The sequence below is a fragment of the Vidua chalybeata genome, chromosome 6 (genome assembly GCF_026979565.1).
Source record: "Vidua chalybeata isolate OUT-0048 chromosome 6, bVidCha1 merged haplotype, whole genome shotgun sequence".
NCBI lineage: Eukaryota > Metazoa > Chordata > Aves > Passeriformes > Viduidae > Vidua > Vidua chalybeata.
This window is the reverse complement of record NC_071535.1, coordinates 48630462-48654121: the sequence shown is the minus strand read 5'-3', so window position 1 is coordinate 48654121 and position 23660 is coordinate 48630462. Positions and strand designations below refer to the sequence as shown.

Here is a 23660-nt window from a genome sequence, read left to right as displayed (position 1 = left end):
GCATATGCTGAGTTGGAAGGGACCCCCATGGATCCCAAGAAATCCACCTCCTGGCCCTGAACAGGAGAACTCCCAAAATCACACCATGTGCATTGTCCAAACTTTGTCAGGCTTGCTGCTGTGACCACCTCCAGTTCCAGTGCCCAACCATCCTCTGGGTGAAGAACCTTTTCCTGATATCCAACCTAAACCCACCCTGACTCAACTCCAGGCCATTCCAAGTCCTGTCACCAAAAAGAAGAGATCAGTGTCTGCCCCTCCTCTTCCCCTCAGGAGGAAGTTGTAACTACAATGAGGTCTCCTATCAGTCTCCTCCAGGCTGAATGGACCAAGTGACCTCAGCTGCTCCTTATACAGCTTCGCCTCGAGGCCCTTTGCCACTTTCATAGCCCTTCTTTAGATGCTTTCTAATACCTCTGTACCTTATACTGTAGCACCCAAAACTGCACACAGGACTCGAGGTGAGGCCACACCAGTGCAGAGCAGAGCAGGACAATCACCTCACCTGACCTCACCTCCCCTGACAGGCTGCTGATGCTGAGCCTGAGGCATCCCAGGACACGGCTGGCCCACGTGGCTGCCAGGGCAGCTGACTCAATGCTTTGGAGTGTGCTAGTCTGTGTGGTTTTAATGCATATTTTCCCTTCAATTACTATGTGAAATATATCCTCCCACTCACCTGCCTTCCCACACAAAGGAAGCTGGCCACTGAGTGAACTTAAGAGACTGAAGGCATTACCCACTTCCAAAAAGTCATTTTCAACTTTAATGTCCTTTTGAAAGTTTGAAAGAAAAAAAAAAATCAGTTTCTCTTTGCTGGCCCCCACAGCAAAAAATGCCTTCTCCCTTTCAGTCAAAATAAAACCACCCCAAACCTGGACTGACCAGAAAACAGGTTACATTCCCTCTCATTGTAAGAAGTGACAGGTTTTCTTTGAATATCCTGTTTTACCCTCCATCTGAAAGATGTCTCTGCTAGCAGCTCAATGCACCTTTCATTTCTTGTGATGAAAAAATAAAAAGGTACTGTTTAGGAGTTAAAATACTACCCAGTACCCCCAGCCAGTACCCCCTGCAGCTACAGGCTGTGGAGGGCTTGTACAAGCAGAAACCAGGTTAGAGCTACAGCCAAGATTTGAAACCTTCCTGCATGAAGGCAGGACCATCCCCAGGTGAGGCATTTAGCCACTCACTGTTTTTTCACCAGAGCTGCTGCTGAGGTTAGTGCAGGGTTCCTCTGTTGTAGTGTGAAAGGGACTTGTAGTTCTTCTTGAGAGTTGTTCCCAAAAGACTTATCTCTGGGTTTGGTGGTATATGGAAGCCTGGAGGACCCTTTAAAGGTCGGAGGTGGTGTAAGTAAGAGCCAGAGCAATGTCAGCCAGAAAGAGCACTGTAGCTCCAGGGCACTGAGCAATGATGGACAGGACAGAAATTTATTTGGAATTCTGTGGGGATCACAGATGTCCCATAATGTCTGAATATGAGGACTTGCAACGGAAAGCAAAGACAGAGCAGATCCTGGACCTCAGTCTGAAATCACAGCAGAGAGCCTTCCTCCTTTGTGAATGACAATAGTAACATACCCTGTTACATGTTACCTGTCTCGCTGAGGCAGCAGGCCACATGCTAATACACTTGTTTCTTATATATGCTATATCCTTATGCTTTGCACTGTTTTGGCTGTAAACAATAGTCAAGGAATGCACTACTTGCCCAGTCAGTGATGAATCCACCCAACCCAGTATCCTGTCTCCAGCAGTGGTGTTAGGAGATTCTGCTCAGGAAGAGCAAACAAACCTGACTACTCTCTGAGTACCATTCCCAGCATCCAAACACTACAGACTCATCTCTGCCTTCTCCCTGCTTATGGGCATATTGTCCATTAATGCATCCATGAAGTTTTGGAACAGCTCATATTGTTTGCCTTTAAAACCTGCTGTGACTACATATGTCACAAGCTCATTGCCTGCCATGTACAATAACACTTTATTATGACTGTTAAATTGGATTTAGTGAACAAGTTTTTCATTCACTTTATTTCCAGGGAGCTTTCTCCTCTCCTAATGGAAAACTCTCAGCTTTTTAAGGGTTCCTTGATAAGACAGCTGCACCATCATTCACATTTCTTTACCTACCCTTCTTGGTACCTTCTCTCAGTCCATTCTGTCCCTCTTGCAATGCTGAGAGCAGTGAAAAGCCTCAGTCAGGATGTGGGTGCACCTGGGTTTTACACATTCGCAAAGGCATTATCTTTGCATTGTTCTCAACTCCCTTCCTGACGATGCTCAACAATTGGATACTTCTGGCTGACACTGCACATTGAGCTGATCAATGAAACTGGGAATAACTAATGAGAATACACTATTGTGATCAAGGCTGGCTGTGATATGCAGTTAAATATGGCCATTCTGATTTTATTTTTCTTTTCAAAACTATATTCTATTGGCAGTCTCAGTGAAAGACAAGCATTATCAGCCAGGATAACTGCTCCAAATTGGACAACTTTGGATCACTATATTTTTGCAGTCTTCCAATTCTGCCCAGAGAATTAGTAGTATTCCTTATGGTGTAAACTAGAGCACCCATAAGTAACATGCACATTCTTCCTGGATTTGTGTGCAGAGGCCCAACGTGACTTAAACTTAGGTCTCTTTTGAAAACTTGATCATAAGGACGTGGAATAATTTCTTTCTGACACTTCCATTTGAAGAGGTTTTATGACTCAGATGCACAAATTAACTTCCAGTGAGTTAAAAAGTAGAAACTTTAGCCCAGAAGCAACACCTACCCAGTTTCATAAGCCTGTCACACATATAGCTTTAATAAGAGCCTGTTGAATAAACAAAACTCACCTATAGAAACAATTAGGCAGTAGCAGTAGTAATTCAGGAAATTTCCAGCAGGTTAGTAACAAGCTGTGAAGAGCCTGTGGCCTGAAATGCAACCTTGAGCCTCTAATTCCTAGGAAATTGTTTGTGTTGTGATGGTTATTGCTGCTGAACAATTAGCACCTGGAAGAGCTTTAAAAAATTTGGCTTTTAATTTCTCTTTTCCATTTTCAGCATGTGAAGGCTCCAGTTCCGGCATGAATCACAGCTCTTTGAGATCCATCTCTTCCCTGAGGTGTGTGTGGGTAGCAGTGAAGCAGAGTGTGCTATAAAGGGCAGAAGCATTGATCGAAGGAAGCAATCAGGTACATGTGTGATTCTTTCTCCATGGAGCTCTGAAAATCTAATCAGAAAAGCTTTTTTAGAACCCTCCTCCCAGAATTCTAAGCAGTCTAGATGACACAAATATTCCTTTATAATTTGTACATTAAAAAAAAAAGTTTGATTGCTACCTGTGTTTTTTTTTTCTCCAATGAATTAAACAAAAATTGCATTTCTGTTTTATGTTACAAAATAATTACAATTTTTAGTGCTTGATGTTTCTTGACATTTTTTTTCCTTTTCTTGTGGCCACCATCAGCATCTCTGAGTCTTTTCAAATGTTTATGAATCTTCATAGTTCACTCCTTTGTCCTACAGACACAGTCCCTGATAGTTGGAAGGTGGGTACTTCCCACAACCCCAGAAATGTCTCTGAAAAGGAGCCAGTTCTTTCCTTGAGGTCTGTTAAGAGAGAGTAAGAGAGATACCCTGAAACAGTAACAAATCCATGCTCTCTTTGTACCAGTTGAAGCTGCCATGCATAAATCCTACTGATGGCATTAATTATGGTTATAATTAAAGATATGCCATAAAGGTAATTTTTTACTACAATCCTAGAAACAGTCTGCTTAGAGATCTCTACAAGCAAATTTAATGCAGTTCTCTACTATTTTGGATGCTCCAGAAACGAGACTGTGTTCCAGAATAGGCCTCCAGATTCAGGTACTCGACATACAAGTAGTCACATGATGTACACTCAGCCACAAGTGTTAATGAGAAAGTAATTAATTACAGATTCCATGCACCTTGTATTTGAAAGGCCCCACCAGTCATACCAGATCCAGACAGACCTGGTGTGGTAAAAGGAGTTCCTGTAATAGTGATGTAGCTGCCCAGTTGGCTCTCTGGAGCAAAGAATTAACATAGCCTAAGAAATGTAACACCCTTTGCTTCTAAATTGGGTTCTGTGGCCTCTTCAATGAGAAAGAATGAGTGAACTTAAAAGTCCAAGGATGTCTAGAGTCTGGAGATGGCCACATCAGCTTGGAGATACTTAAAAGTTTAACAAGTGAGAATCCCATTTCTTGCTTTCTTGGTGGATTTAAAATTTTTCTTTTTTTCATTTAGTTTTCTCTTTCAGAGCTGGCTCCCATTACTGCTGACATCACGGAAGAGATTCCCACTCAATTTCAAGGGCAACTGGATTAGTTACCAGGCTTTTGTACTGGAAAGGTATGTGATTAAAAAAAGCCACACTGCTCCCACTGGGCTGGAGCAAAGGTGTGCTTGCTCAAGTGCAGCTGTGGCACTTTAGGTGCAGCCCAGACAATGGAATCCAGTCTAGCCAGAAGCTGCAGTTTGGCAACTTAGACCCACTGGGGGTCTGCCCAGGCACAGGGAGCAGCAACAGGGAATTTATTTTATGAGTCAGAGGTGTAATTTCCAAATGGTAGGGTTTGATCTGCAGAAGTTATGTCAGCATAACAACTTCACAGCAGCCAGTGAGACTTCTGTTAGGTGTGTGGTTTACCAGGAGGAATCTCCAGCTGGAAAACAATTCTCAGGTGCTTTGCACTGAATGCAAAGTGTAAAAAGTTTTATTAATGTTTTTTGTATAGTGTTTATTGTCTCATTTCAGTACTTCCTAACATCAAAAAAAAAAAAAAAAAAAAAAAAAACAAAACAAAACAAAAAAAAAAACCCTAAAACAACCCTTTTCTGAAGTAATTATCTATTTCCTACAAATCTTACTGATATGAAGTCACATCTATATGCTGTCTAATTCCAGCTGTAGGTCTCAGCCTCCCAAACAAGGTTTGTGTGTGCCCTTACAGAATGATAGAATAGTTTGTGTTCGAAGGGATGTTTAAAGATGATCTAGTCCAGCTGCCCTGTGATAAGCAGGAACATCTCCAATTCCATCAGGCTGCTCAGAACCCTGCCCAACATGCCCTTTAACATCTCCAGGGGTGGTTCACCTGCAAGTGCCACGGGCAACCTGTTCCAGTGATTCACCACCCTCACTGTAAAACTTTTCTTTCTTATATCTAGCTTGAATTGACTGTCTTGTAGTTTAGAACAATTCCCTCTTGTCCTATATGAACGGGCCATGCTAAAAAGTCTGTCCCCATCTTTCTCACAAGCTCCCTTTCAGTACTGAGAGGCTCTAATATGGTTTCCCAGGAGCCTTCTCTTTTCCAGAGAACAACCCCAATGCCCTTATTCTTGTGAATTTTCCCATAAACTCCTATGGAAATAGTTGCTTCGATAATGCTATGCATGTGTTTTGAGGGCTCAGAAAAGTCAGGGAAATGATAAACATATGAGCTCAAAACTTCTGAGAAAATGAGGACTGCCAGTGTTTCCATAATTAAAGATATGCTCTCTAAACTGTCCCTGCCTTCTGCTTTCCCGTATCCAAGATGAATGAAATGTGAAACTCTTCACTGAACCTGGGAAGTAAGTTAAGGTTATAGAAGCGATTGCGTTTGATGATGTCACGTCCCTTTTGATGACATGGATAAAACGTGTCCAAACCCGTGCCTGGAGCGGGATAAGACTTTCTTGGGGGACTGTTTGGGGATGAAAAATGGTGCAACAAGCAGAGCTCCTCATTGCAGCAAACCCCCGGCGGGGCTCGAGCGCCCCTTACCCCACACGGGGCCGTGTGTGGCTGCGGACGGAGCAGCGCTCGTCTCCGGCGGGCGGCGGGGCGGGCGGCGGAGCCCCCGGGGCCGGGTTAACCTCGCCTTACCCCTGACCCTTCTGCAGATTGCCCGCCCCCGAGCACCGTGCCAGGGCCGCCGGGCGCGCCCCGCGGCGCCGCTCCCTCCGCGGGTGCCGACGGAAAACGGGAAACTTTCGGAGAAAACCACTTCCTCGCCCGGCCGGGCTTGGCGGGGGGAGATGTCAGATGCCGGCAGGGAGAGAGGGAGGGGGGAAGCCGGAGAAGCCGCAGTCCCTCCGCCTGCTGCCAGACGGCCATTTAAACCGCGGGCTAGGGGCCGGTGGGAGGAGGCGAGGAGCGGCGGTGCAGGGAGGTGATCGGCCCCCCGCGGTGGCCGCTGCCCCGCTCGTCCCCTCACTCCGCCCCCCGCAGGGCTTCCCCCGCGGCTCCATCCCCCCGCCTCTCTTAGGGCGGGGCGCGGGGGAGGGCCGGGACGCCGGACGGTGCGGGGCTCAGCCCGGCCATGTCTCCGGGGGCGGCGGTGTCGGGCTGAGCGGCCGTGCGCGCAGCGGGGAGCGCTCTCCGCCACCATGAGGCGGCTGCCCCTGCCCTGCCTCCTGCTGCTGCCGCTGCTACTGCCGGCCGAGGTGAGACCGAGATGCGGGAGGCGGGGGGTGCCGCACTTGCCCCCGCCGCGGCTGCCCCGGCGCGGCGCCCGCGGCTCGGCGGGGAGCCGGCGGCCGGCGGGGCAGGTGTGCGGCCGGGCTCGGCTTTGTCCCGCCGGTGCCGCCCGCAGAGGGGAGGGCAGGGGAGGCTGGGGGGCCGCGGTGTGGCCCGGCAGGGGCGTTGCTCACCTGGGCCGAGATCCCCGCGGCCTCCCCCGCCCGGGCGCAGCGGAGGGGCAGATGCGGCACCCTCACAGCGGTGGCTGTGCTGGAGTTTAACCCGGCGGTGCAGCCGCGTGGCTCCTTTCGGGGCGTGAGGCTGCCCCGGTTGTTTTCCTGGGTTAAAGCTACCCTGGGTATAACAGGCGCGGCTCCCGTTTCCCCAGTGTTGTAGCCTTCCCTCCTCGTGTCACTGCTGGTTAATTATGTTAATAGGGTATATGTGGTAACGGGGTATTTGCGCATTCCCCGTGCCGATGGTGCGCATCACCCGCCGGGTTACAGCTTTCGGGATCAGCGCGGAGTTTCCACGGGAGAACGCTGCCGTGGTGCGGAGCGAGCAGCCCTAGCGATGTAGGGTACACATCAACAGGAGGCCTTGGCCACCACGCTTGGCTTTGAGGCCCTGCTCCGTTCCCACCTGTGTTGCAGGATGTTCTTCCATTAACACCTTTCAGTGGTGTAAATCACAATGGTGTGCCAGGTGACCCACTCAGCATGCTGGCACAGACTCTCACCCTTGCTTCCCTCAGCTGATGTGTTCTCAGTGTTCCCGTAGGAGTGCTTCATGGCTGCTATGAACTGTAATGTTCTGGGGCTTGCTGAACTTTTGCTTCCAGATGTACCCGCTTGTCCTCTCTACCTCAGTGGTTTCTGCTATAGAAGTGTGAATGTGTGTTGATAGGAACCAAGGTGCTCAGTAATCTGTGGTGACAGATTATCAAGAGCTGCAGAGCAGAACTGTACTGCTGCTTTACATTTTTGACTACTTTTTCCTTACCTTGTATTGGCACCAGCTTGTGATTGCAGCCAATGACTGTTGTAAACCTTTGCTTCCTCATCTCATCTGTTTCAATTTGGGGTACCTTGCAGTGTTTTGCTATTTGATCTCTGTTTGTTGATGTACCAAGCCTAGGTTTTAAAAATCTCTTCCAAATAGAAGCTAAAACTGAATTGGGTATTAAAGTATACCAGCATTTTGGAAGACCTCAGAAGAGGCCTGGATTGTCTTTGGGCACAGCCTTGCAGGATCTGCCTGCCATGACCTCTGTTGTTTGTAGTTTTTCTTCTCAAGCTCGGTGTGAAACCTTGTGACTTAGTGATCTTTAACATTCTCTTAAGTTAGGCTCTTAATTGGTATCTAGTATGATTAATAATAATACTAAAAAAAGTATTGACCTGCTCCTCAATTACATGTAGATCAATTTACGCATTCATCATCTTGGGACCCAGCTGTGGACCCTCAGCTAGGTCTTGTCATCCCCTGATGTTATCAGAGCTCCTATCAACATGCTACAGGGCATAGGTCAGATCTGCAGATTTTGGTATGGCTCATAATTTTAGGTGGGAACTCTGCAGCTCATAGTGTCAGTACTGAAAATTTAGAAGACAACATTCTCAATTTTGACTTAATTGTACCTGTGAATGTGAAGACTGAGGCAAGATAGTATCAGTCTACTGAGACTCTCAGGCTTCTTTACTAGTGCTGATCAGCACCTGGTGGAGTTCTGGATATTAAGAGCACATGCTTGAACTGCAGACAGGTGGGGAGAAAGGTCCTTTAGGATTTTTTTCATTAGAGGACTAGGATGTAAACCAGGTGCTCACTGATGGTGTGATTCTGCAAATCACCCTCTCATTTGAAATGACTGAATTTAACTGTAGCCACTTAATGTCAAGTAGGGTGGGATAACTCATATTTGAAAAGGTTGTTATGTTTCTATAGCCTATAAGCAATAAGGATGCAGAATAAAGCCATGCTTAGAGGCAATGCTTCAAGTGCAATAATCATGTTGTCTGTTCCAGTGCTGTTCACATAGTCTTGCCCTCTGAAAATGAGGATGTTCTCTAACAGGGCAGAGTTTTGCTCTTTGTGTAGGGTTCTTTCCTTAGGCTCAGGCAGGTGCTAGAGTTGGCTGGTGTTGTTGGAGGTGTGGCATGTACTCAGGTACAGGGACGTGGCCTGGCACTGCCTGGGGAGGCATTTAGCTGCTGTAGGAAGGTGGCAGGACTGTCAGGCACATGGTATGAGCTGGGCTTCATGCGTTGCTAGTAAGAACTATTGCCCCTTCTCTGCAGTCTCCAGAAGGGGAAGCTGTAGCTGTGGAAAGAGTTTGCTTGTGGCTGAGGAGCGTAGAAATAAACTTTCATCTGCCAGGCCAGGTTATTTTTGTGTGATGATTGCTTTCATTTTTGTTTACAACAGCAACACAGGTTAATTTCCTGAGTTTATGTTCCTTACAAAGCCCCACAACACAAGCACCTTCTACAGGGCTCAAAGGAGTCTTGTCTTCAGCATGGCATGGATGTGCTTCCTTAGAGGCATAGGCTGGCTGAACATTGCAGCACTCTCACACGGTTTCCAATACTTGAGTCTCCAGCCAGCAACACACAACAAAATATCTTCTTCTGCATATTTGAGATCAGAATTCAGGCTAACAGTGGAAATGTTGTCTGTGCAAACAGCCACGCTATTATTAGTACTTCCTCAATTATGGGAGCTACATGCAAGTCTTTGTTGAGAATTTTCATGGCATGTAATTTTTTATGGTTGGAGTTTCTAAATGTGAGTGAAATTGCTGCTGTTTTAAAATCTTTGGCTGTTCATTGTGTAGGGCATAATCTATATAATTTTAATTTATGCATTTCCTTCTTTCTACTAGAGTTACAGTGTATCACAGAGGGAGTATTTGACAGTGCTGGAAAGTGGTTGGGTACTTGGATGTTTCTAGGTGCAAAGCCTATCTATGACATTTACTTGCTTGCTTGAAAGATTCTCAGTATGAGCAAAGGCGAGAGACACTACTAAACCAGTTGGTGGCTGCACATCTGGTTGTTAGCCTGATGCTTTTAGTTTGACTCCAAACTTTGAATGCAAATAGTACCTTGAACATCATGAAAGGTTGCTGGAGTACACGTATAGGAGGAGCTAGGTGAATTTTCTCCAGCAGAGAGGGCCTACTGCTATGTAGGGATGCGAAAGTGAAAGAACTTTGCCTTAAATTGAGCTATCAGTAGGAAATTAATTTTCAGCAGGAGATGATTGTGCAGGGGAAGACTTCAACTGGGAGAGGGGAGGAAGAAATGTAGGTAAACATGTGCTAATATGAAGTATTAGAAAGCAAAGAGGAAAGAGTGAGCAGGCCTCACAGGAAGAGAAGAACAAAATAGATGCACTGCTCTGGAAGGCTGCACCAAGGCTCTTCTCTAAGTGCTTTCCAGCTGTTCCCAAATGTATCTGCACATAAACAGGCCTCCTGGGGTTATTAATCCAAAATTCCAGGAGAAAATCCAAGATTAAGTGGGAATAGTATTTCTGTAATCCAACAACGAATGGACATGTAAATGTGGTCCAACCAGAGCTGAATCAATAAATTCATGGCCTCATTTAGTGATATTCTACGGCCTTCATGGGCTTTCAGTGGAAAAGGCAGGGAAATATATGTCCATATCTTTCCATAAATGTTGTTGGTATTTGGCACGTCACTGAAAGTACTTATTTTCCTATCATCATCAGGAAATTGAAAGAACCCCTTGATATCAGAAGCCAAGCAGTCCACCCATCACTCTTTTCCTTCTGTGCTCTCTGTAAAGATACCACAGGCCATTTAGGAAAGCTTCTTTCTCCACATGTAGAAATGTAATAGGAGAAAAGGTAGCTGTGCTTCTAACCCTGTCTTAGAATTGAAGAAATTGCGCCTACAAAGAAGAAGAAATGGCATCTCTAAATGGAGGAAGGAGGATGTTGGTGTTTGCTGTGGTGCTAGGCCTGTGGGGTCTGTAACTGACCTTTGCTTTACACGGTGCTTCAAAACCAGCTGGTGTGAGTGGGGAAGAGGGCTAAGGCTGTCATGTCAAACATGGGTACTGCTTTAGGGAGGAGAAGGGACCTCTGTTAGGATCATCTTCAGGCTCTCCTAGCCAGTGCCTGGAAGTCTTTTTTTTCTCTCCAGTGCTGCCCTGCTGCTTGTTTCCTGTTCTTCTTGTACCTCCCATTTGTTAGGTACACTTCTGATTTTTTTCATTCTTTTGTACAGTTTTAGCCAAATAGAACAAGTAAAAGAAGTACCTAGTGTGTCATTGAGAAGTTCCTATTGCATGCAAAGGTTTTGTTATGTTCTGCATGTGGGCTTCTGCTTTAGGGTTGAGAATTGTGGGCATTTTCTTTAAATGTTGGCTTGGGTGTTTTGTTTATTGAAAGGGCCTAATGGTTTTTTGGTTGATTGGTTTGGCTGTGTGGTGTGCAGGAGAAAGATGTCCACATACATTAGTACTGGTTTTTGTCTTCTGTGCACCAAATGAGCCAGGGCTTGAATATAAGGAATAATTTTTGTGAACTTCAGCCCCATTTCCCTCATTGAAGGTAAGAAAGTTTTGCTTCTGAGACTGTAAAATTACCAAGCCAAAGACTTGAACATCAGGTGCAGAGCTTTATTGCAAATTACAGCCTCTCTTGTGGCCTGGTAAGTAGATGCAGTCTCTTAGCAGTTCCGAGCCCCAAAGTGCTGGAGCCCTCTCTCCCATCATAGCCCAGGTGAGTGGCTGGGAACTTTCCCTTGTTAGGCTGTTAGATTTGTATCTGCAACACAGCTGGCTCTGTGATTAGCTGCATTCTCAGAGTAATTCCTTACTTCCTTTTGGCACTATTTTGGTAGGGTGTTTTTTTTTGGTGTCTGCCAGCTTGCAGGCAGTTGGGCTGAACCTAACCTGCATGGGAGTGCTCCCCAAAGAGGGTTTATTGTGCAGACCAGTTTTGTGGAAAAGGTAGCCTGCTCTTGGTCATTGAGGGATATAGATTGGCATAGCATGGCTTTAAATGCATATTTAAAAGCTTCTGCTAGTTCAGCAGGTTTTTTTTTTTTTTAAATGGAGTGTGTCAAAATGAATCATTCATAGATGTCTTGGCAGGTGGATGGTAAGACAGGGAGCTCTGCATGCCTGTAAGAAGACTCCTGGTCCAGTTCATGATGTTACGCATCTCACTCTGCTTGCTGATGGTTTGTGTCTGCAATGGTAGATGGACCTGGAGGGTGTTTTAGCACAGGAATGCTGGTGGCTTTTGTTTCTGCATTCCCCATTGTGGTGGAGCTTAGGCAGAGCTTTCTGTCTTTATTTGCTCTTGTGCACTTGGATTCTAGTAAATCAGAGCACTTTTCATAAACTTCCTTGTTTATTTTCTTGTATACACATATGAACGGTTTACTGCTGGCAAGTCTGTTTTTACATACCTGATTTTGAGTCCTCACTTTCAAATTGTATTTTCTGCCAGCTCCATTTCTCAAAGTAAGGAGAGAGCCATGCAGAGGATGCCAGATAGAGGATTTGTTTGTGAGTGCCACATTGACTCATGAGACAGGAGGATGGGGCAGCAGAGTTTAGCTTTGGGGCAGGCCAGCCTGTATAAGCAGCAAAGCATGGGACCATCCATGGTATTACAGACTGGGAAAGCTTCTTGATGCCTCCCCATACCAGTTGTGCCTGCAGGATCAACAGTCCCTGTAGGTAAGTAGAAGTTGCTTCTTTCTGCTGCCTTTCCTTCCCAGGATTTCCTCATGCCCAAAGTAGCTGAGACAGTGGATTCCCAGACTTGAAACTTTCAAGTCCCCTTGAAACTTTCAACTTATTTTTCCTGAAGGTCTCATGATGCAGGAGGGGAAAATGGTGAGATTTCATTGTACTTACCTTCATCTGTCTGCATCAGCTTAAGGATAGATGAAATGTTATTTATTGTCTGAATTCATAATAAGAGAGGTCCCATCTTTGTCTTTATTTGTCAAAACGTGCTCTACTGCTTGACTTTGTGCAAGGTAGCCTCTGTGCTTTGAAGTGGAAAGAGCAGGGTGGATGCTGGAGAGGAAATGGATGAGGCTTCCACCACCAGGGATGTCTCGATTGGAAAGGCAACCAGCTTTGTGTGCTAGTAGGGATTTGGGGTAAATGAGCTCTCTGAGACCAAGCTGTGGTTTTGGCTGACAAAGGAAGGGCTTCCACTGTTTACCTCTGGGATGCAGGTGAAAGAAATGCACATTCGCAGAAAGCAGCAGTGTAGAATCATCAAAAGAGATTGACTTGGCCTTGCTGGTGGTTTTAGTACAATGAGATGTGCCATGGTTTCACTGTATTTTTTAAACAATAAATGTGACTTTTTCTGAAACACTGTGAGGAAAAGAATGAGTGCTGTGGCTGGCATCAAGTTTACATATGTAAAATTGTATCATGTTAATAAGGGAGTTTAGGGTTTTCTTCCTTTTGTGATCATGATCTTTGATTCTGCAGGAATTTTACATATTTATAAATACATCAAATCGAGGGGGAAATAAAATGGACAGCAATAAGTTGGTAGGGTCCTTTTGGATCATCAAATTCTGTTTTCTTTATGTGCCTTTCTCTAGTGAGGGTAGATACAGGAATTCTAATGTCTTCTTGACACTGCACATTTTATAATTGCCCATTTATAATCAAGTTTGGAATTGAGTCCATGACTTTCCTGCTACATGAATTATACTTTTTAAATTCTAGTGTTCTTTCCATCTGCTTGCAGGGTCAGCTGCTTCTTCTAATACTTGGGGTGAAGTTCAGTACCAATGAAAATGTCCTTTTTTTGCTCAGTTCTGATGTGATTTTTTTTTTTCCTAAGTAAGCTGTGCCTGGCTTACTGAGGTCTTTGATGGTTTCACCTTCTATGGATTTATACTTTTCTATTTTATAGAGGGGAAATACAGGAATTGTAACCACAGTTTCCTTCCCACAGTCGTTGTAAGCGACGCTTACAACGCGTTGTAAGCGTTGTATCTTCAACAAAAAAAATAAGGTCTTTCTTAGGGGAAGTTCCTTGTCTTTGGTTCAGTTTACATAACTTTCAGGGTAATTAACTTCTAATTCTGTGCAGCTGGGCACCAGGGAGAAATGAGCAGCCCAACTTTGAGGTCAGGATCTGACCTTTTTAGCTGGCACACTGAGCATGTCACAGACACAGGCCTGGTGTTCTGAATTCAGAGTTTTCTGTTGATTTTGTATCTGACAGCTGAGGAAAGGAGACAGACATACTCTTATATCAGGTAAAGGAGTGGCATTAATATTTGCAGGATAAAAGTTTGTGTTCTTTTTTTTTCAATTCAGTATCCCTGCTGTTCAGAATCCTATTTCTGAGATGAAAGGAAAAAAATTTTAAAAAATTTTGAAAGTTTCTTTTGCATTTTTTTTCAAGTGAGTGATAGATTAACCAGTTATTCTAACTAACTTTATACTAGTTTTAAGATTTCTTACAACCAACTAAAAAACCCCCTTGCTGTATTAGTACTATTAAATTGTTCATTTGAGTGATAAATTAAATGCATTGCCACATCCATTTTAAAATACTTGGAACTACCCCTAAGCGTATGCTAAGCAGTGATAGATATTGGTATTCTGAATGTGTTAAATGAAATCCAATTTTAAGACAATAATTATGGGAAAGGACAAGGCTGTAAGATCTGGAAGTGGATCTGTTGGGCCTTTGTTCTGTAATCTCCATAACAATGCAGGTAATTGTATGTATATGACAAATCTCAACAATACACTCCATTCTCCCTATTAAAAGAGGGAAAACTTGCCTTTGTCTGTAACTTATGAAGGACTTGCATTTGGACATGTTAAAATTTCAGGGAGATAGTTATAGAGGAAAAAAACCTAGCCAGTTAACAGAAGCAAAAAAAAAAAAAAAGAGTTATGTGTTGAATCAATTTGGAGACAGGCTTTTTTCCAGTTTAACAGTTACAGATGAAATGTTGTTACAAGGTGTTTAGATGTTTCTTCAGAAGACATGACTTCAATGGCCAAATCCTCCAACAGCATGTTAGTGCACTTTTATCTTGTCTTTCTCTCCAATGATTTTTCACTATTGCTGAAGGGTAGTTGAGCTAAAATATAAATGTCTTAATGTATTTATGTGTGGATTTAAGGCTACATAATGAAAGTGTAATTGCTTCTGAGCTTTTCTTGTGTGTGCTCAATTCCCCTGGGACATTCTTGTTTCTGATGTCTGCTGTACACTCATAGTAAAATAACCACATTAAAGAAGCTAACAATCAGCTCTCTATATTCATTAATTTGAAGGCCTAAAATTCTTGGGAAAAAAGAGGTGCATCCTTAATTAACTTTGTAATGTGCTTTAGAAAACCACCAAACACTTAAACTAAAAAAGTCTTCCAACAAGGTGTTATATGCTTTTGATGATTAAAAGATGTAATTTGTTTATTGTGCTCTGAATTAAGCTAACATTCTCTTTCTTTCTGGTCTGCAATATTTTGGGGAGTCCTGCTGCTGAGAGTGCATGTGCTGAGCTTTAGCCAGCAGCAAATATTTGCAGGTAGATGCAATATCTGGAACAGCCTTAGGTGATATTCATTTCCTGGTCCTACAGGACAGATCTACAGTATGTGGTTTAACTGGTATTTATTTAACTATTGTCTTATGACTCAGTCTTCATAATTTTACATGTATCTCTTCAACTATTTCCTGGTTCAGTGTGCGAAGCACAGCACTGCAGGAGGAGTGAGCGCAAGATCGGAGCTGCTATTTAGGTACTGCAGAGCATGCTTTTCCCTCTTCACTGATAATGGAGCCTAGTTCTCTTTATGGTGAAGTTGGTTAGGACTTCATCTAAGTGGTGCAAATAGTTTTCTTCTAAATTTCTGAAAGTTTGGGCAGCTCACTTGCACTGTTTTTGACTTGCAGGAAGGGACTGCTGTCCATCCAGCAGTTATTAACTCATTAAGTTAATGATTGAGTGATTTACACAGAGCAGCCCCTGCCTGCTTGCTGGACAGTGCTGCTGCTGGACACAAGGTCATTTCTGATGACCTTCACTGTGCCCCACAGGTTATGCTGCATGCAGAATTCTGTGCAGTGCATTTATGGTTTGTAAGCAGTGTGTGCAGTGATTCCTCCTATCCCTAAATTTAGGGCTATTCACAACATCTGGCACAGCTGCTGAGAAGAACAGTAAGTTGTAATGCCCAGCTCTGCAAAAAACCTGTTGCTGCAGATTGAGTCTCCTGCAGTCTTGTTTCTGCAAATTGTCTACCTTAGTTGCTTCTTCTCTCTTGTAAATGATTTCTTAATTGAAAAAAGGCAAGATGAAAGAGCAAACAGGTATCTCATATGTGAACATTTATTCAGTCATTGCTGCATGTGGTATTTGTCACTGTTGTCTCCAGATTTCATCAAAATTAATTCTGTGAATGTTAATCTGAGTTTTGCAGTGAGAACTGGTCAGCTGAACATTCTGTCTCCTCTGGTAGAAATGTGTGGAAAAGATGGGAGATAAGATAGTGCCAAACTTCAGTTTCCGTTCTGAACAAAGACCTCTTACTTTTGCTTTCCTGAAGTCAGACATTTGATGTTTCATGCTCCAGGATGGAACATAGCACTGACGAGATCCTGCTGAAGTCTTGAAGATAAAGCTAATGACTGAGAAGTTCTAGGACTTGTAGTAAGTTGTTCTGTCAAGATTTGTTTGAGGACTTGGGAGCTGATCACCTTCACTTTCCTCCCCTTTTTGCACTTTCCTCCCCTTTCTTCCAGTGGTTGTGTTTTGTGACCTGGAGGTTGTAAATGCCATGGGACATTGTAGTTGTATGTGGCTACTACTAAGGAATCTTGTGGGGTTGGGAACTCTGGCAATGACTTCAAAAAAGGAATCCTCCTCAGTCAGCAGGTGCATATATGAAATCAGCATAATGCCCCACCTCACTGGTCTCCACCAGGATTCACTTCTGTTCACAAACTGCATCGAAAATGAGAGCTGCAAGGGGAAAAAAGCTTCCTTTATACAACTTTCTGTATTTTGTGAATACAGGGTTCCTTTTTGGTTATGAACGGGTTATAAATCAGACAAAAGTGGGGTTGTGGGGTCTCGTCTCTTTCTTCTCTAAGTGAATTGGCTAATTCTTGGTGGGTTTGTAGATAGGAAAGGCATTCCTTAGATCAGGCACAGATGGGGAAAGGGTTCTTATGTGGTGAGATAGACATTTACCTCTAGACACAGGGCAGCCTGTAGTAAACCACTTGAGTGCTTGGGAAAAGGGAATAGGAATGTGAGTGAGGCTGCACAAAACCTTGGCAGGTATTTAGTGGGACAGTGAATACCACCCTGGATATGTGTCATGGAGCAAGTCCCAGCTCTGAAGCCTCTACTCTTAGCAAGTGGGGCAGCAAGAGGCATTGGGATGCTAGGGAGCTTCTGAAGGGATGTGCAGATCCTGCTGAAGGTAACAGCCATTATATTGAAAAGGTGCAAAAATCAGTATGCTGGTAAAATGTCTGCATTGTAAATTGCTTTAAATTGCCTGATTCCATCAGGCTGTTCTAGCCCCAGGCAGTGTGTATTGTAACTGAAACAAACCCTTTTGCTGCCTTTGCAGAGCAAGTATTGCTTTTTTTTCTGACCAGCAAAACCCACAGTTTGTTTCTGGATGTCCTGTAGGGCTGTGACTGGTCTTGTGAGCAGTCTGTGGTTTGTATATTATTGGGTGGTGTTTGGAGGACTTTAATTTGAGATGTTTCTGTCCCTGCTTTAATGCAGCAAAGAGAACTAAACAAGAACTGCCTGTGGGTACAGATGAGGAGGACAAGTATATGAGAGGCTACTTGATCCTCGGGTGTAAGCACTCCTCCACCGTGTCCATCTCTGTGGAAGGAGAAGCAAAGTTTCTGAAGAGAGGGAAGTAGGTTGTTGGGGGAGGAGGATGAGTAAACAGAGTGTATGTGAGGAGCAAGATTGCTGCAGCCTATGTAAGCTAACAGCATGCCTCAGCTGTTGAAGCAGTGCCCAAGTATGTCTGTTTCATTACACAGAGCTGGGCCATATTCCCTCTAAGACATGAAACTGACCAGTCCACCTCCTTCTTCTTAATTAGATCCTCTTGGGATGAGACATCCTTTCCTGAAATGAGATGAAGGCCAAATTCACATGCACCCGCCACCCCCAGACCTCTGCACACTTGACTAGCTGTGATAACATGGCACTATCCCCTCTAATTTAGATACTGAAAAGTGATGGAAGGCATTTCTGGACAGCTAGTGTTGAAACCTGCAGGCTCTCTCTACATGAGATCACCAGCTGTGTGCTGCTTGCAAAGAAGTGATGATGATCAGTGACTACTGATCATCAGTCACTGATGGTCAACCCATGATGATCTGGGAGCTTAAGAGGAGTGAGCCTGTCTGGTTCATCTGCTTCACTACGCAGCAGCAAAGTCTCCAGTCTGTGGTGAATATTATTGAGGGGAAGATGTGACTGGTGTTATTGTTTATTTATATCTATATCTATCTATCTATCTATCTATCTATCTATCTATCTATCTATATATATATATACACTTCAGGGTATTGCTCAAAGCTCCCTAGTTGGGAGTGGGACTACCTTACTTCTTTTGAAAATGTATGGGAAGGCAGTCTCTGTTCTGAAGTGCCCAAATGGATGTTATTTTAAGCATGTATGTGTGTAAACACACAGTCTGAATTTAGGAATCATTTCTGTGACTGCATAATCAATCTCTGAAAACCTGGGAAGTGTTGGAGTTAAATCTGCCCCTTCCCAAAAGATGGAGGCAGAGCCTAGAGTACACACTCTTCTACTCCCCATGCTTGGCTGTCTTTGCTCAGTGCCCCTCAGAAGAAGGTGCTGCTGCAGAAGCTTCAGCTTGCCTGGATATATATCAGCTTACCTGCTATGCAGGTAGAGGGTGTCCCAGTGCAGGTCCCCATACAGAGCTGTACTAGGTGGTGTGTGTGCCCCCCTTTGATTTTTTGATTAGCTCTCAAGCTGAGGTGAGAGCATTTTTTCCCCCCAGTGCTCTAGTTCTGTAAAGGCTTCAATAGACAAAAGTCAATTAAGACTTTTTATTTTGATATCCTAAGTATTTCTGAAATATGTAAGCTTTTTCTAGCTACAGCAAGGGCAACCTTAGGGAAGGGAGCACTAAAGGGGTCAGGAAAAGTCCATTTCTTGCCAGACCAAAAAAAAAGTCTTTTGAGTATTTAGTATTGGCATAGCAATCTGTTTTCCCTCTTTCTCAGTGGTTTGAAGCATTTTGGTTGCAACATTTCATGTTTAAGTAAATATATATAGGCAGATGCTGGCACATAATCCTGAAACTGTCCCTCCAAAGCACTTGGGGTAAGTTATGAAGAGGGATCTTCTGATAGACCTTGGGTAATGTCACATGACACCCTGTGACTTGCCATTCAGATTTGTCATTTAACTAGTTGGCCTTGATTTTCAGAGCACCAGTGCCTGCCTTCCTGTCATTCAGAACAGCTCCTCCTCCTGTCTTGCTGCAGGTGTTCATCCCCAGCCAAGCTCTGTGGTGTGGGATGCACAGTGTGTGAGGGCACCCTCAGTTAGAGACACTGTGGTGGTGATGCTCTGGTGAAATCTCCAAGCACACCTGAGATGGGCAGCCTTGACAGACCTGTGTCGCTCTCCCTTCTCTGGGCCAGGTTATCCTGGTGTAACTTAAAGTGGGCGAAAGCATTCCCAGTTTCCTTAATGCAAGTATGGATGGTCTTTCTCATAGCATTTCTCGTACTTGTTTCTAAATCAAGTGTATACCATTTTTTTAAGTCTTCTCTGTATATACATGATTGCAATTTGTCATTTTGATTGAAAATCCATCCTTAATGGCCCTGTCTTTTACATGTTTCCCTGTAGCACATTATTTTAGAAACATAGCTATTTTCATATTTTAGTATTTTTATCAATATGAAACTTCAGAACATGATTTCTCTATTAAAAAGTCTACTGCTAAAATTCAGCCCTGTTCTTTACAACTTTTTATCTCCCCCTTTCCTTTTCTACCCACACCTCAAGTCAAATTATAGGTATGTAGGTGGAATAAGTTTTACTAATGAGGGGGAAACATAGTTACAAGTAGTGATGATGGAGAGGAATAAGTGCCTCTATTAGTGTGGTGACAATGTGCTTTTTGCAGGACTCAGACTGTAGTTGCACATGGTCTATGGTGCAGCTTCCACCCCAGTTTTATTTCATGCTTATATTCAATTTTTGCATATACACATCATAGAATTGTTTGGTTTCATTTGTATTTATTTAGCTTGCTGAGGAGGAGGATGTTTTAATTAAAAGCAAAGATTCCTGTGAACCATATGCCTCACTTCTCAGTCAGCTCTAATTAAATGTCTTTTTCCTCCCTGTTTCCCCTTTGTGTGCATAAATGAGAACTTACATGGGAGATCCCCATCACTGTTATTGTGTCACAGTCCTGTTTTGTGATCTTGTAGTTCCCTCTGTGTTGGTCAGACACAAAGATTATTATCACAGACATGTTTTTTATGTGGAAAGAGCTTATGGAAGGTTAAATATTGCTGCTGTAGGTCCTTTGGTCAGTATTTCAGAGTGATGATGAGAATTGATGTGTTGAGCCCCTGGGAAAACTTCTATTCTTAAATGCGGGGAAAAAGGCACGAGGGTCTGAAGTAACAGTGAAGTGATGGCACACAGCTTGGACTTTCTGAATTCTAGTGCTGCTAAGTCATTGCAAGGGGACCCTACTCTTGTTTTTACTTTCTACCAAAAAGTCATTTTTAATACTAGTCAGTTTTTGAGTAACTATAAGATAATAAGATACTCTAAGTAGTATTAGCCAGTTCAATATATGTGCATGTCTATATATATCTATATACATCTCTCTCTCTATATATGTGTGACTGTGTATGTCCACAGTATATATTTGTAAGTGTAGAACAGAAGAGAAGAAATGAGCCTTTAGTGAGAAATAATTTATTTTGCTATCTACTTTTTTTTTTGTTTATTATCAAGTATTGTTTGAAACAGGCTAAAGGAAAAGGAACTGTGTGTTGAGATAAGCAGTAGGAGAAGAAAAAAAAAGAAGACATGTACTTGGCTTAAATGGTGTTCAGACTTACTGTGATATTTTCCAGGCACTAGTATTTTCCTTCTTTGATAAGATTATAAACAGTTGATTTTTGTTGAGTCTACAAAATAAAAAAGAACAACAGTATTAATATATTAACTGTTCCTGAAATATGCATTGGAGTGCTTTGTTTTACTCCTCCTTTACGTTTTCAAGAGGAACCTCGCTACATCAGATTTTAACTTCTACAACTGATTAAGGAACCGTTAGCTTGAAAAATAACCATGTGATGAATGGCAGGGGGGGAAATGGTGAATCAAATAGTGAAGTACTTGAATGGCTTCACCTTAGGGTCTTAAAAGGAATTTCATCCGTAGAACATGCCAGGATTGTTTCAGTGGCTCTTCTGTTTCTGTTCGGTCGATTCTGGGCAGGGTGTCTTTTACACAGAGACCATGTCTCTGTAATTGGAGAAAAAATCAAGGGGTTCTCCCATCCCCAGCATCCCTGGTGTTGGTGTGTCTGTCTGGTAAAAAATGTCTGGCAGCTGGTGGGGACATTGTAGTGGTGTGTATTTGCCAACGTGTTTTTGATGTGTGTACCTGAGCGCAGCAGGCCCTTGCTGGGCTGACGTGTATCCAGTCCAGATCCTTTTCTGGTGTGAGGCTGACATGTAGCAAATAAGTCCAAGCATGGGGATGGAAAGATGGGATGAGTTACCTGGGGCTCAGCAGGAGCACTGAAGGTTTGCCTTGCCAAAGTAGAACGTGAGTGCTTGCTTTCCACCCATCCCATCTTGCGGGGAATTTGGATTTCTTTAATGCCCAGGCTTGTGCTTGTTTGGTTCCTAAGGGCTACAGCTCAATATGTCTTTGTTTAACAAGGTGTTGTGCATGTTTGGACTCCACATATCTTTGTTTTGATACCTGGATGACAGCACTGTGAACTTCCTGCTGCAAGAAGTCGTTTCTGGAGAAAAGAGGGAATTAAAAAACATGTGATGAATTTCGTACTTTCTATGGAGAATGTATATTCATAGGAAAATACAATGGAAATTTGAAAAATCAATGGAAATTCAAGTCACAGTCTGCTATAACATGTTAGAAAATTACTTATGTGTACTGATGGAGCAGTATGAGGTTGGTTGCAATGTCTGAATGTCTCCAGATACATAAATAATATCATATTGTCATATCATGGTCTAGACATATGTTGCCCTCAAACAGAAAAAATACATAATACTGTTTGTTTAAAAGTATCTCTTTTCAAAAGGCATGTGCCAAGAAGCAGTGTGCTGGAGAATAAATTCAGTTTTAACCAGAAGGCTTTTTTTTAAATTAGCAGAATTGTTTGTTAATGAGCGATGGAGATAGTGACCTACAGGGTTTATAAAATGTGGGAATCTGCCTGTCTAGCCAGCACTATAAATAAATAAGAAAGGCTTTTGAAAGATTTTTGTCAGTTCAATATACATTATTTTGTTTCAGCAAGTCTCCTTTGCTTCATAGGCTCCATTCTGTATATGGTGCTATTTATAATCTGGGGTGGAGGAAGAGTCTCTGGGAGTGGGTGATTCACAGACACAAAATAGGGCCATAAACAATGTGGCATAATCTGATAAAATCAGAAACTTGGACAAAGAGTGCAATGCTGTTCCTCACTAAGGCTGTTGTGTGGCAGCTTTTTCTCCCTTTCTCCTGACCTTCTCTGACTTGCCAGAAATGCCCTCTAGTTTTGTTTTCCTAAGAGCCCAGCACTGAGCTGCTGAAGGTTAACCTAAGAGCAGTGCTCTGGCTCAGCCTTCTGTAGGGAGGCTTCATGCCTGACCGTATGAAGAGTGTGTGTCACCACTGGTTTTCTGGGACTTGGCAGGGGAGTGTCCAAGGACTTTGGTAGCTCAGTGGCTGTCTCCTCTGCACCCTGGCCTGGCTGCAGAGAGCTTGTGTTTGTGGCCAAAGGTGGATCAATGATTGTATCACGGGCTGGGAGTTGAGGAGGCAAGTTATGGATATGTGTTCTCTTTACACTGCTCCTTTTGTGGGCTCTGGCAGAGAAAATGGAGCACTTAAGAAAATCTGAAGCTTGCCTAGGACTGTGCTGAGGGACAGAGTGCAGAGCAGACAAGGGCTGTTTGGGCACACTGAGGTGGTATTTTGAGTGTGTGCCTTTACTATACAGGTAGAGATAGCATAACTACCTCCAGGACTAAAATGTGTGCTTCCTTGTGCCAAATGGAGCACTGACAAAGTCCAGGATTTGTTACTGGAAAGAGGGCAAAGTAGAAGGATTGTGAAGAGCAAGGACATAATCATTGGTGCTTCTCGAAGGCCATAGTTGGAGGAGTTATTTGAGCTGAACTCTGAGGCACAGTATACATTATATGTGTGTACATTTCTTTGAGGCTGTTACAGTCTGTTGGAGGGAAGTGATTTGTCATGCTTACCCAAGTACTGCATTGCAGAGCCTATCCTAAAACTCAGGGCTCATAACTGGGCTTGTGTATCTCCAAAACCATGGTGTGTCCAGCAAATCACAATTTAGGGAGTTACAGAGAGAAGTATGTGAAGACATGAAAAAAAAAAAGAGTGTAGCACATGAATTAAAGATGAATTTTTTCTGTGGTGGTGGATGGGGATCCCAAGGTACTTCCTGCTCAGAAGCCCGTTGGAACAAAATCAGAAATAAGCGTCTGAGCATTCAAGCCACAACAGAGATGAAAAGCACATAGAGTTAATTTTAAAAAGAGGAAAAGAAGCTAGCCCAACCAAATAAAAAATACACAGGCAAAAGTGTGCATTCATCGTAGGCGGGAAAATTCTATCTTTTGCTTTCTCCTATTATGGGAGGGGTCATTGTTTCTTTTTCTGGTAAAAGAATCCTTTTTTAAAATGCCTGTGGGAAAGGAGAATAGTCTGAATTGAGTCTTTGAGATGTTGTATTACAGAGAGTCACAGAAAATCTACTATGCAAATGACTATCTGCCTTATTAAGATGCCTCAATAGAGTTCATTGTCTCAATATTGCTATTATTGGAGATGGATGGACACTACGTGATTTTACCATCAAGCTGAAAAACTTAGTG

At 43.4% G+C, this 23660-nt stretch overlaps 1 protein-coding gene across 1 annotated transcript in view; it reads left to right on the top strand.

Moving 5' to 3' along the window:
* Positions 1-6958: 6958 nt before the first annotated feature.
* PTPRJ (protein tyrosine phosphatase receptor type J) overlaps positions 6959-23660 on the top strand; it is a 73394-nt gene continuing 56692 nt past the window's right edge. Inside the window, exon 1 of the mRNA XM_053945866.1 lies at positions 6959-7030. Within this exon, the coding sequence (XP_053801841.1) occupies positions 6959-7030 (72 nt within the window). The remainder of the gene's footprint in view (positions 7031-23660) is intronic.